This window comes from Trematomus bernacchii, unplaced genomic scaffold (assembly GCF_902827165.1).
Source record: "Trematomus bernacchii unplaced genomic scaffold, fTreBer1.1, whole genome shotgun sequence".
Taxonomy (NCBI): domain Eukaryota; kingdom Metazoa; phylum Chordata; class Actinopteri; order Perciformes; family Nototheniidae; genus Trematomus; species Trematomus bernacchii.
The window spans coordinates 5,059,377-5,073,541 of NW_022987720.1; the positions used below are offsets into that span (position 1 = coordinate 5,059,377).

At 41.8% G+C, this 14,165-nt stretch overlaps 1 protein-coding gene across 4 annotated transcripts in view; it reads right to left on the reverse strand.

Annotated features, from left to right (window-relative positions):
* The window catches only part of syne1a (spectrin repeat containing, nuclear envelope 1a), a 131,505-nt gene that overhangs the window by 40,083 nt on the left and 77,257 nt on the right, over nt 1-14,165 (reverse strand). For all 4 annotated transcript variants that reach the window (XM_034142803.1, XM_034142801.1, XM_034142800.1 and 1 more), the window contains 18 exons: nt 13,925-14,101; nt 13,515-13,780; nt 12,948-13,104; nt 12,455-12,853; nt 10,267-11,877; nt 9,422-9,759; nt 9,152-9,296; nt 8,652-8,870; nt 7,291-7,568; nt 6,919-7,084; nt 6,262-6,417; nt 5,900-6,052; nt 5,097-5,279; nt 4,560-4,697; nt 4,091-4,276; nt 3,138-3,260; nt 2,808-2,990; nt 1,710-1,853 (listed from right to left, as the gene is read on the reverse strand). In XM_034142803.1, coding sequence (XP_033998694.1) covers nt 1,710-1,853; nt 2,808-2,990; nt 3,138-3,260; nt 4,091-4,276; nt 4,560-4,697; nt 5,097-5,279; nt 5,900-6,052; nt 6,262-6,417; nt 6,919-7,084; nt 7,291-7,568; nt 8,652-8,870; nt 9,152-9,296; nt 9,422-9,759; nt 10,267-11,877; nt 12,455-12,853; nt 12,948-13,104; nt 13,515-13,780; nt 13,925-14,101 — 5,022 coding nt within the window. The remainder of the gene's footprint in view (nt 1-1,709; nt 1,854-2,807; nt 2,991-3,137; nt 3,261-4,090; nt 4,277-4,559; nt 4,698-5,096; nt 5,280-5,899; nt 6,053-6,261; nt 6,418-6,918; nt 7,085-7,290; nt 7,569-8,651; nt 8,871-9,151; nt 9,297-9,421; nt 9,760-10,266; nt 11,878-12,454; nt 12,854-12,947; nt 13,105-13,514; nt 13,781-13,924; nt 14,102-14,165) is intronic.

Here is a 14,165-nt window from a genome sequence, read left to right on the forward strand (position 1 = left end):
GGGAGTGTTTAAGTCAGGAAGAATGACAAAGATGGTGTCAAATTACAGCTATGGAATGAGCCGGCAGGCCGGGTCCAGCTCCTCCTCCCACCCCCCTCCTCTTCCTCCCCCTCCTCCTCCCTGTCCCGCAGATGGCCAATGCACTGATAATCAGGTCATGTGACTATCTGGGCCAGTGGAGTTGCAGCTATCTGCTCAGCTTAGAGATCAATCTCAGACATAAACACACTATCATGCCAAGTGCCTCTGCAGCAATGGAGATATTGCAGTAACAACTAAATATACGAGTTTCATGAATACCCTGTCAAGTTCTGTAAGTAGATAAAGATCTTTCAGAACAATGCAGGGGAAATAAAAATGTCCCCGGAGAGATTTGATCTGTTTCTCTGCAGATCTCTTCCTCTCTCAGTCTGCAACCCCCCTCCTTCTCAATATCTCTCTCTCTCCGCATTGGGGAGCAAATACACTTACTCAGCAAAGTACAACTGCAACCAAAAGTACAGGCCTTACCTAACACAGGTAAAAAACAGCTACACTGCATCAAACAGGAATCTATGCAGATTATATTTACATGCACCATCAGATAAAAGGGGAATGCGCTTTAGCTGGGCTTGTTGAGGCACAACACAATATTCTCTCAGCACTGCTATTAAACCAAGTTAAAAAGGGGGTTTCATAAACAGGTTTTTTTCATAAGCAGGTTTTTTTCATTTCTGGTTGTTTTCTAGGTAAATGAATTCATTGTCCGTCGTATGCATTTCAATTCAAGACATTAGGGGAAAACTCATATAGGGCATTGACAGATAAATACATATAAATAGCATAAAAAGTGATGCTAAACGGATGAAAATTATGCCTTATAATTTAATACTAGCTTAATGACTAAATTACAGTCGTTCAGTCTGACTCACTCAGTCAAAAGGGTTGCCCTCAAATTCTCTCTGACACCTTGTATATTTACTGCTGCCTCAACCTTTTTTTTTTTTTAAGATGTTTAACACGGTTAGAACAGGAATTATACAGTGACTCAACTTCCTTGATGTTGACGTCGGCCTCATTAAAAAGCCATTTTTAGACATCAGCATATTCTCTGATTTAAATGTCAAATGAAGGGCCCTTTGAGGCAAGAATGTTGTAGGACCTCTAAAACAAGAAGCAGTGTCATCAAGAGCTCTTTAAGTCATGTTGCTTTGCTGTTTTCTCACAGTTATTTTTCACAACAAGCTGTGCATTACTTAAATAAAGAATATTTCTGTGAAACAAACAAATGTTAAAGTGCACCCTCTGAGGCTGTTTATCTTGGTTCAGTCTAGGCTCCTTGGCTTCAATCAAAGGAAATCTTCAACAAACAATGACCTTTTATTTAGACAATAGCATGCTTCCAACTCTGTTGCAACAGATTAGGGAAGGTCCTTTCCTGTTTCAACACAACAAAGCACCAAAGCTGATTCCATAAAGAAAAGGCTCTCTCCATTTTGAAGGACCTGCAGTGCTTAATGTGAAACCCGACTTTATGGCCCAACAAACCGATTTACTGTTTAATTCATTAATACCATTTATTGCTGAAAGTCCAATCCCTGCAGCCAGGTTGCAACATCTTTTTTAAAAGGTCACAAAAAACCTGTGATAGCAGTAAACGAATGTCCATAGTTTGGGAATGATATATTCACATGTGGGTGTAATGCTGGAGTAAGTGTGTGCTTTCTGACCTCATGGTGGTGTATTTGAGCCTGAAGTTCCTGAATGTTGCTGGTGGATACGGGCCGGTCCTGAATGATGCGGTGAGCCTCTTCTATTAATCTCTGGAGGTTTTTCACTTCCTGTTCGTACTGCTCGTACTGCACCACAGCCTCCTTTGACAAACAAACATAATATGGTCAGCTTGAAGATGCCCTTTGTGTAAAACAATCATAACATGAGGTAGATATTATTGATCTCTGAAGAGAAATGATAATATTTCTGCAACCCTCCTTCAGGAAGGTCAAAGGTGTCACCTACAGATATCATCTTAAAAGGCAAAATGTCTCTCATTCTCTATGTCACAAAGCCTCAATGATATCAACTCCTATAAGCACAGTCTCTGTCACTGAGTATGTTGACATGTATGTACCAGAGTGGCATTTATTAGAATGACAAAAAAAGACAATCTACAAAGTCCTAATAAGAAGTAATCTGACATATATTGCTTTAAAAACAATGGGCTATTTTAAACACCTCTTCTGTTCATGTTTTCTGACAATATCCTAGAACGAATAGTAAATTGATTGATTTAGAAAGTAATCTGCAGATTCATTGATAATGAAAATGATCGTTAGTTGCAGCCCTAATAAGAAGTTTATTTCAATTATGATCCTAAATCAGAATAGACAAACCGATTAACTGTTTTAAATCTTGGTGTATTTGGTTCAAATGTGGGTGTTTGTCCTCCAGATAGTCACAAATGGACACTTGCCTCTTCTTGTAAACGCTAATCTTCACTACAATGAGCTTAAAACTACAACCAGCCCAGAACCAAGTGATTGGAGGATAATACTGGTGTGATGGGGGCTAAAGAAAAACAGACACATTCCTGAGACGGCCTGTTGGGACACTGCAGCATATTTCAGAGCAGTGAATATAGAGATAGAAATACAAAACTCTTCTAACAGGGCAACAAATGACCAACTACACACTTGCTTTGCCACATTTGAGTTCTACAGTCTGTATATTGACAGATACCTTGGTGGTCTGAAGGGGGAAAAAACTAAAAAAGCAAAATGTTATACAAACACTTCTCTATCATTTGCAGTATGAGGCCTGCCCTCTACCTGCAGGATGTTGCACTGCTGGATGGTGGTGTGCTGCAGTTGGCTGGCCTCCTGCTGCAGAGTCTGAGCTGTGCGGCAGACGGGCAGGCAGGCCACCGCCTCCTCTGGCAGACGGAGGGCGCTCTGACACTGCTGCACTGCCGCCACCTGCTGCTTGAAGCCCTCCATTTCCACCAACAGACGCTTTTATGAAGAAATGAAGGGTTGTTAGAGAGTAAGGAGGAACTGTAGATTGTTTGAAGATGTCCTATTGCAACTGTTGGCAAGCATTTGCAGTATTCTCTTTATGTTTTCATAATAATTAAACATTTTAAATGTGTGTGTGTTTACCTGTCTCTGTGTGAGCTGCTCTCTGAGGCTGAGCCTGTTGAGGTCTGGGGAGGCGAGTGTGATCTGGATCTGGTCCACAGCAGCATGGAGGATCTTCACCTCCACCTCCAAACGCAACATGTCCTGAGGAGAGACACAATCTAGAGTACTGCACATACGGGTAAAGGAGCAGCTCATACTATGTATTGTACACATTTAATGTAGCTTATGTAGAATATAAACCTGGATTTAAAAAATATATATATTATTGCTGATGTTAATGTCAATTTTTGAATAAGAAATGACTGAATTGAAATAATTGGCAATATTTTTATTTTAATCTACTAATCATTGTAGCTCTATATCCAGAAGAAATACATTTAAATTATACCACTCTGAAATAAATATCTCTTTTAAAAAAAACTCTTCATCCCTAAAAAAAATAAGACCCAAAATAAATCCAAACTTGCAGGAGGAATTGTAAAATAATTGTTATTAGCAATCATAAGACCACACTGTCGTCTGGGTTACAGATGTTTGGATCAGATCAGCTGATGGGTTACCTAACAGATAAAACGTTGCATTCCATAATGGTAGTGTAGTATTTCTCATGACCATAGGGGTGCGCTGTTGGATTGAAGATCTGGTTTATTTGACCCACTCCAAAGGGATGAGCACCAAAATGTTTGGTTGTGATGCCTGTGGAATTTGGGCAATGATAAAGAAATCCAATGTATTTTTCATAAAAAATGTGTATTAAATATGTTTTGTTAGTTTAATATACACTATTATCTATAAGATCTGTCACAACAGGTATGAGGTACGCATTTCTTTCAATTTCTGTAAATTCTGTTTGGATTTAAGACATTTAATTAGCTACACTTGTTAATGGATTTATTTAAACAGTTAAGGGATAAAGTATTATTGATATCTGATTCCTGTGATGTTTTCCTGAAAGTGTGTTTTTCGTTTACCTTTGCAGCATCCTGCAGACTCTGGAGGCGGGTCTTGGCATGTTGCTGCAGCTCCTCTGTGCGCCTGCTGAGCTGTTTCACCTGCTGGATCCACCCCTCCGTCTGCAACACCTCCCCCAGCTGCCTCTCCCTCTCCCCCATTGCCTCCAAGTCACCATGGAGACCCCGACATTCCCGCAGCAACGCCTGTCACCATAGGAAAATAAATTACAAGTCAAAGAGAGGAGCCTTTTGTGCTGAGCAATTATACTAATTAAGGCCGGCCAACACACTGTACAGTACATGACATGTCGGTGAAAATCCAGTGGGAGAAATTAATTAGCTGTTAATCTGTCTGGTCTCTTCAGATTTAGTATGTTAATACAGGCAATAATAATATTTATTTTTGTGGAAAAGTAAATATTACAAACATTAGAATCCAATTTCTGTTGCAGCAGTATTCATACCCCCTCCCTGCTGCGTGACTCACCTGGTGAGCTCGAATTTGCTCCTGCAGCTGAGACGCAGAGCCCCAGATGATACAGCCGGTGACCAGATCTTCTGCCTTTTTTGTCCAGCCCAAAATGAACGCCTTCATACCGTGATATTCCTCCACCTGTCTCTGTGCCTGCTCACAAGAGAAATACAAGATAGCTAAATGAATCAAGCAGAACAAAAATGTTATTATCAAAGAGAATGACCTGATAATGGCCAAAACATTCTGATAATAATAGGACAACTTGTAGTGGATTAATCCTTAGAAAAACACATTTCAACCACTGAAGGTTTTGATATCAGCCTTGAAGACCATGTTTTGTTTGTTTTATTAAATAGCCACAACAATTAAGACTTTTTAAAATGTCAGTCCCCTCTGTCACTTGTTCTTATATTTTGGAATGCCTTGATTTTCTTCCTGTTTGTCCAGTTTTTTCTCGATATCTAAGAAACACCAGACAATTCTTTGACATTTTCTCTGTTTCTCTATAGGGAGGTCTACATGACATGCTGAACTTAATGGACACTTCACCTTCTTCAGTCTGTTGGCTCTGTCCTGGACCTGCTGCGCTGTGTTGCGCTGCACCTCTGAAAGTTTGGCCACAGCATCGCCCAGCTGCTTACACAGCAGAGGGTTCTGCTCCCCAAACTCCTGCACCGCTGCTCCTAGCTCTGCCAGAGAGCGCCCGCAGAATTCACACTCTTCACAAAGAGCCTGTTTAGGAAAAGACATGGTAATAAGGTGAGCAAAGAAATCACATTATAGGCATATGTAAGATAAGACAATTGATACCATTCTTATATTTGTATGATAAATACAAATCAACAGTCAGCAGCAGGTGTGTTTAGCATTAGGAGTAGAATGGCTCTGTCCATAGGTAACAAATCGGCCTACCAGCATCTCCAAGGCTCCCTAATTAAACACATAATATCTTGTTTGTAAAATGTGTTCAAAAAACACGTTTTAGGGTTGACAAGCTTAAAATAAAGTAGTGATTAAATAGCTAGCCTCATACTGTAGGTGCTGGTAAGCAGAATAGTTCAAAAAAGAAAAGACAAACTAATCCTTTCACTACACATGGCTTGTGGATCTACGGATGGGAAGAGGAGGAAGAGAAGGAATAAAGTTGGGGCAACAAGAAAGAGAACAGGAGGGAAGGGGCTTAGACTCCCATTGGGGACACTTCTCTCAGAAGTGGGTCACTCTTGAAGGCAGAATTCAGTTCATGCCATACCAACTCTAATACACTCATTAACCCCAACAGCTGCAAAATGAATAGCCAATTTAACAGGGGTTAATTGCTTGTTAATTAGTCAATCTGTCAGGTTGATTACTTTGGTCTCTTCTTTGGCCTCCTCCAGGTCGGCAGCCTTGTCTTCCAACTTCAGAGCGATGGACTTCAGCTTCGCCTCGATGTCCTGGAGTCTGAAGCTGAAGTCTTCTTTCACATCTCTGGTCTGCTGCACTTCCCTTTCTCTCGCCTGGACCTAAAGATGGCAGAGAAACAAACATTTCACTTAACTGTCACAAATAAATAAACGCCTTTTAATAATGGTAAGTGGTCAAGAATAAATCTGCAGAAGAACAGAAGAGTAGTACAGTCACACATAAACCTATTAACCAATCGGACAGCGCTAATCAGTTAATGAAATGGCAACATTTAATAAAATGTTCAACTCCAGCCGAGAGAGGTCACCTGGTCTTCAGCGGAGCCCAGAGCCAGCGCCACCTCGGCCAGCTGCATGCTGAGCTCAGAGGGCAGCCCGGCCTGCAGGTCCTGGTATTTGGACTGCTGCAGCTCTGTCATGCGCTCCACACTCTGTCGCCTGCTGATGACCTCACCATGTGCGGTCTGCAACGCAAACAACATCACATGACAGACTGCTTATCACAGTGTCTTTTGTTAGAGTATATATATTCTTTATCTTTATTAAACAGCTTCAAAAGACAAGCATTATCATTGTTTAACATATCTAACAAAAAGTCTAAGAATTATTTTAATATAAGATGAAAACAAACCAAAAATAATAATGACAACTTTATAGTTATTATCAATTCATAACCCAATATATATTTAATACATAGACCAATCAATGTATAAGTATTTCAGAGAGTCTTAAGGCAATCTTCATTTTAAGGATTTTATGGAAAATAATTTCAAGCCATTTTTTATGCCTCCAAACTTTAAAATACCTACATTAGTGTAAAACAAATAGACCTAAAATCAAACAATTATCACACAAAAAACTAAGATATACCACTCATGCCCTCTGTTCCATAAAGGTCTAACAATATTAAAGGTCTAACAAGATGTCCATTTGTGTAAGGAGTTGGTGTACAAACAGCAGCCTACCTCTAGCTCCTGCAGCAGTGAGTCCAGGTCTGCAGTGGGACTCAGCAGTAAGCCCCGAGTATCTTGGATCCAGCCTTTGACCAAACCCAGCTCCTTCTCAACCTCCTCCCTCTCCCTCAACTCCTGGTGTACCTGAGCCCTGCTGCCTCGTACCCGACACACGAGACTGGACAAGACACAGCGGGGGGAAAAAGGTTTAAGGACTGCTTTTACAAAATGATATGTAACTTGCATCAAAAACTGCTTTCCAGGTATTTTTCCAGGAGTCTATCATGCATGTTTTGAGCATTTTCTGATAACATTGCTATTAAAAAAAGGAACATTTTGAATTCACAACAGGTGGTTAATCCAGTTTTTCACTGGGTCTCTCACCTGTCATATTGCTCCTGCATGCTTCTGATCTCTTGCAGGCAGGGTGTCTCTTCGTGTCCGTTCTCTGTCTTTTTCTCCGTGGCCTCCTCCTCTCCTCTGAGGCTGCGGGTGTGTTGCCCCAGCAGGGCCAGGATGGACTGCTCCCTCTCCACCTCCAGGCTGAAGGAGTCGTGGTACTCCAGCAGGCTCTGCAGCGCCGCCCTGGTGGCAGCTTTCTCAACTGTGCCGTCTGGGACTCGGCTGTGGAGGTCTTGGGACACAGAGCGCACCTTCTCCATCTGAGGGAAGTTTATGTGCAAAGATTCCGATTAAGTGGATGCAGCAGAACATTCAGTATTGACAAGCGAGTGACCATGGATGTAGGCAATGTTTAATTGAAAAAATAACAAATAAATCAGCTTGTCAAATGCTTTATGAGGATGTAAACCCATTCATTACTTGTTTTACATTTACAGAAAATGTGTTTGATGAGACACAGCGAACTTGAACCTAGCTTTGTAGTCTCTGTGGATCAATGAGCCAGTTTATAAGAATACATTATGTTTCATGAATTCTAGTGTAAAAGGTCAAGAAACGTTTAGACGCATACATCTTAGGGCGCAAAGATGATGAAAGAATCTATATATTTAGATAATGAATACTGGATATACTGGATGAGATCTTCAGACCTACCCACCTGTGAGATTACTTCTTTAACAAATAATCTTTGTGGTACATTTTCCCACAGTACAAAGTATTCCCTGTGACAGTGAAAGGCGTATAAAAGAGTCTGGTGATTCAAATGCAGAGAATGACATCATGTCCAGTTGAACAAAGGGCCCATAGAAAACCAACGGACAACAGGAAATATGCCACATACTGTATAAGGAAGTGACTGCCGTTACTCTCAGTTTGACCTGATTTCCTTTTTTGGAGCACTGCTTTGTGTGAATTCTTGGGACCTGACAGCGTTCACACTTGAAATAGGTTGAAAGGCGGGAAAACGGTTAATGACACCGTGTTTTGGCAGAAGGAAACAACTGGCCTGAAGCCTGGAGTTACATCACGGCACACCAACTGATATTCAGTTTCTGTGTTTGACCTAAATCTGCAGGAGCAAGAACACGTTAAGTGTTTGTTCACTGTACAGCAAGTTATGTGGCTATAAATAGCTACTGTGGACTGAGGGCCCGCTAGTATTTGAATCAAGCTTTGACTGCCAAAAAAATAACTTAATCATGTCTTAACAACTTGTCCACAAGCACAAGTTGCAAGTGTCAAACTAATTTCTTAAGAATCTGCACAGAATTTTGAATGTCAAGGTTTTGTATGAGGCTTTAACTATTGGAAACAACCCCAAAGTGTGCCTTATCTCCTCTTACCTTGTCAGTGAAGTTCCTCCACTCCCTCGCAGTGTCCTCCAGTGCCCTCTCCTGAGCTCGGGCCACACTGCGGAGCCGGGTCCACCGTTGCCACAGTGACGATACAGAGTGGCTGATGACAGCTTTGCAGGACTCGGAGATGATCTGTTCCAACTCTGATGCGTTCTCTCTCATAGCATTCAGAGGCAGCTCTAGCAGGTCGATGTGAGCCGCGAGGGACTACAGACCAAAGATGACAAAATATGAACAATGGTCATTCCATTATTGCCCTCTACTGAAACATTCATAACAGAGGTACAAAAAAGACACAAAACATGCAGATGTACAAGGAAACAAGGAACAATGCACAAACATTTGACTGTTATAAATATTAATGTGCATCTGCTGCCGTGACAAGAGCAAATGTTGGAATATAATATAACAGTCATGTTGGACATGTTGCACATAAACATCAGATGATCTTTTCTATATTTCCTAAGTTTTGTAAGAAAGTGTCCCACCTTGTATCTCTGGCACTTTTCCTCCGCCTGCTGGATACTGACAGCTTTGGCTGTTGTGAACACGGCCAGCTTGCTCTCTGCGTCATTCATCTGTTCAACTAGTGTTTCCTTCTCATGTTGGAAGGAGGCCCATAGAGCTTCACAACTGAAAAAATTATCGAAAATTACAAACCGAGATTTAGGGTGATTTATTATTCAAATATGCATCACATGGACTGCACATGCCAGATGTTTATGCATATATTACTTGGCTTTAACAGTAATACACACCTCTGCAGAACCTCTCTGTAAGCATCCAGGTGTTGTTTGAATTCTGTGTTTCTCAGCTGCATTCTCTCAACTTTTTCTCGAAGTTCACCCATGGCCTCTGCTTCGATAATATCCTCCAGCAGAGGATCCAAAGTCCCCAGTTCCTCTAGACCAGCTGTGAACTTATTTTCCTGGGCTGAAAGGTCTTCCAGGTCCCGAACACAGTCTGTCTGGTTCTCAAGATCCACCCCCACGCTGGCCTTCTGGAGCAAAGCTGCAGCAGAGTCCAGGCATTTCTGCATGGACTGCAGAGATAAGGCGTGCCTCTGGACGAGGGAGAGAGCTTGATCCACAGCCAGCTACAATAAGAAGAAGGATATGTCATTACATTCAGTTTTTACTTCTTTCTACATGAGTTTCTACACACAAGTGAAGTTAGAAATACAAGCCTTACTCGCTACAACAAGCATGGACCTGTGTGTACATACATTGTCTGAAGATGAGTCAAAACCTGCAAATGTGTACATGTTTAATTGTCCAATAAAAGTTATTGTCTCATATTGGATGTCCAATTTAGATATTCAAGTTGCCAGGAATTTGACGGCACAAGAGTAATGCATTAATAATAACTTAAGTACTTATTAAAACTTTCTTGAATATTTTAAATATTTTAGCTTCCCTGGGCTTATTAATATTGATAGTATGGGCGAACAGGAGATGAAAAATAATATTTAGCAGGTTCCAGTCTTGAATGAGGAGTTCAGGATATGACCTTGGCTGGGGCATTAAGTGGTTGGATTTGTATAAATAGGAACAATAAAGGGATATAAAATGTCCCTATGATTGAGTCATTTAAACACACAAACCTGTTTTTTATTAATTCCTTGATGAACTTCAGCTCCCAGATGTTCCAGCTCCTGTAGTTTCTCTTCTATGTGGGCGGGAACAGGGTTCTTTCTGTTACTATAACGTTGCTTCTCTCTGCTACCTAAGGCATCTATTATCCTACATTTACTTTTCACTTGCTCTTCTACGATCTTCATTTTCCACACTTCCTCATGTACTTTCTCAATTCTAACTTCTGATAGAGTCAAAGGCTCTTCCAATATGTCCTTGATAGTCCTCAGCCAATCCAACATTTTCTCTGTCTCCTTTTTAAAATCTTCATTCTTTCTGACCTTCGTTTCACTTTCACCCACAAAACTCTTTACTCCACGCCGTAAGGACTGCAATGATTCAAGCTGCAGTGTAGTTTCCTGAAAGGCAACGGGATCAAACGTCAGACCTGCGAGGTCTTTAGTTTGTTGGTTACATTCTTCGGCCTGATATCTCACACGATCCAGACATTCAAGCAGCGAATAAAGGCTTGTGATTTTATCCATGGCACCTAGTTCTTCGTCTGACTTAAGGCTTTCCAGCTTCTCTTTCACAGATTCAAACTCTGATTCCAACTTGTTTGATACTCTGTTGTGTTCAACGAGTGGTTTCAAGCAATCATCAAAGTGTTTAAGTTTCTCTTCAATCATCCGTTTTAGTTTGTTGTGGACACTGACCAGGTGCAATGTCTCTTCAGCTCTGTATTGCTGACCCCTGCTGAGAAACCCCTCACATTTACCGTGAAGCTCTCTCACAGCAGGGGTAATATGGAACAAACTCTCATTAATGTTTCTGTATTCATTAATGAGACGTAAGACAAGTTCCTCCTGTCTAATACTGATAGTCTGCTTCTCCAGATTGTCAAACTGCTCCTGAAGCTCCTCCAGTGCATTACCAGTGATATCAAAGAAAGTGCTGAACTCTTTTCTCTCTAGGATTATCTGTTGGACTCTGTCTTTTTTCTCTTTGGCTAGAGCTAGGATGGCGTTGTATTGCTGAGGCAGAGCGTTGAGCCTCTCATCTAGGTAGCAATGATCGATCCCGTTCAGAGTAGGGAGGATCTCCTGGCCTATTCTTTGGACGATTAGAAGAAGGTTTTCGTACTCTGAAGCTTGTTCGAGGACATTCTGAAAGCTCGACAGTTGTGTTTGCAACTCCGAGTTTTCTTCAATGTTGCTTAAATTGATTTCAGGGAAAGTGACGACATCTGCTCGTCTCAACCAGTGGCAAATCTTATCCAGGTCGACCTGGAAGTACTTCCTGGAGGTCAAGGCTTTCTCCAAGCCTGTGACACGCTGGGTTGTCCTCTGGAGGGCGGTTTCAAACACTGCCTGCAGCTTCTCAAGTGTCGACAGGGTTTCCGATCTCTCTTTGTCACTGGCATCTCTCTCGAGCTCTCGCCCTTGTACCCACAGAGATGCCAGCTCTCTCTGGTATGCTCGTAAACCACTCTGGACGCCCCGACAGGCAGCGACCTGTTTAGCTAGGTCCTCAGGGAGAAGAGCAATGTGGTCATCTATCAAAGCCCTCCTCTCCTGCTGCTGCACCCAAGACAGGGCTCGGCCCAGGCCTTGAAGAAACTGTGTCCTCTCTGTGAAGGCCTATAAGGGAAATATCAAACATTTAATTATTAACTGATCAAATTTGCATTGTTATACATTTCCCCCCTTTTGCATTCCTTATAGAGGAGACCATATACATATATCAAGAAATATTGTGCATAACACATATACATCTATTCACTAAGGTAATCAATTATGCATTATATATGCAAATTAATTAACTTGAACATAGTGATGTGGAATGAATTTCAAAAATATATGATTACAGAGGAGCACCTACGAAGAGAACATTTTAGCCCTAGCTCCTCCAAAAAAGATGTATCACGGTTTATTATAAATAATTTTCCAACTTCTTTTAAACCTACTATGATCCTCATTCTACGTTTACCTTCTCTTTACTCACATCCTCTATTTGACCCCTTTTTATTTCCCCTCTTTTTTATTTTTCACCTTCTTAAAAATCAATTCAGGAGAAACGGAATTTACCATTTTGTGCTGACTGTATACCCTCATTTTAACATGTTGGTTAAATATGTCTTCAACAGATTAGATCCTTTAGGAGATAATACAAATTCCACTTGCATCCAATATATAATACCAAAATCCAGCTGTTTACCTTGCTGAGGTACTTCCTCCTCTGGGCCACCCGAGCCCCCAGAGCCTCCACCTCAGTCTGGGCTTGTTCAACGAGCTCCTGCAGGAACCTCTTCTCACTCAGCCCCAGCCTGGAAGCCACAGCCTGGGCCTCGCTCACTGCCTGGCCCAGCAGCTGCTGACGGGCCTCCAGCTCCACGCACACACTCAGGTGGTCAAACAGGAAACTCTGGGCCTGGTCGGGGGGTGGGCTGGTTTTCAGCACAGAGGTAAAAGCAGGCCGCTGCTCCTCCACCCACTCCCGGGCATCCCTCAGCTGGGTTTCAACCCGCGACAGATCCTCAAGTGTCTGAGCAGAGTCCTGGATCTTCTGCTGAATCAGGGTTTCAAGCTGGGACCAGCGCTGCTCCAGATGACCAACCTAGTGAAAGGAAAAATGTGGTATAAATAGGGACCTAATTATAACACTATCATATGTTTCGGTCTGAAGAAGGAGAATGAGAAAGGAGCTCCACCTGTTGCTTGACCAGCTCCTTGTCTAGCAGGCTGAGTCGAGGCAGGATGGCTTGTCTCTGTTCTCTGAGGTCTTCTAGAGTTGCTTTCTGCTCCTCGAGGTCACTGGAGAGTTTCCTCAGAGCCTCTAGATGCTCACTTGTACTCTCCGTGTCAGCCCTACGTACACACAGGCATGGGTTGAAGGACATCCAGTCTATACAGCAGTATAGTCATTTACATATATATAAAAATGCATTTCATTCAATATTCAATATTCAATATAATCTGATGAGAAAAAAGAAAATATTGTTTTGAATAACACTTTTGTTGATTAACATAAGCCTAAAATGGACAAAACTTTAGGCAAATAAACCTTGGGGAAATTAAATCAATAAGGTTAACTAAATAATATAGAAACTAACAAGGACATTTGACACAGCACTTAGAATAAAAAAGCATTTCTCGCACAAATAATACTACTGTACATATAGTAAATACTAGCGGTGTCAATAAATAAATACACCACTCGGAAATATAAGTACAATATGTTTAAACGTTCACAAAACTGAAACATCACAGCTGGATACCTGGCGAGATAGTCCCATTCCCTGGAGACTTGGTGGAAGAGTTCCTCCACAGTGACAACAATCTCCTGGTACTCCACGCTGCGCTGCATGTCCTCCCCGCGCTGGGACTCCAGTTCTTCTGTCTGCTGGCCCAGATCCATCCAGCTCCTCCTCAGTCTCCTTATCTCCTCCAGGGCAGGAGAGACCTGTCCGTCTGACAGCCGACCAACCACTTCACTCAGATGCGTTACCTCAGACTGTTTCTCCCTAATCTGCTGGAGGAATTCCTGTTGGAAAGATAATTGATTTTCACAGTTTTGTTACTGTATAATTCTAAACGTTTGCATAGACAATGACATACAGTGTTTGTTGTAAAATAAACTTATATAACAAGAATCTTTGAGAATCACACAAACAGGCCAATCACAGACCTGTGCCTTGTCCAGCTGGTTCTGTGCGATCTTAGGCTCTAGCTCTGCGGGTCTCCTGATGAGGTTCTGAAGATGCTGCTCTGTCTCTCTCAGCTGGACCTCCAGATCTGCCTTCTGCTCCTCAATGTCCCTCCAGCTGTCGGCCACCTCCTCACAAAGCAGCATACGCTCCTCAATCTAGCCACAAAAACACAAAGAAATCAATTTGAGACCAAGTATTTTTCAAAATAATATATTATAT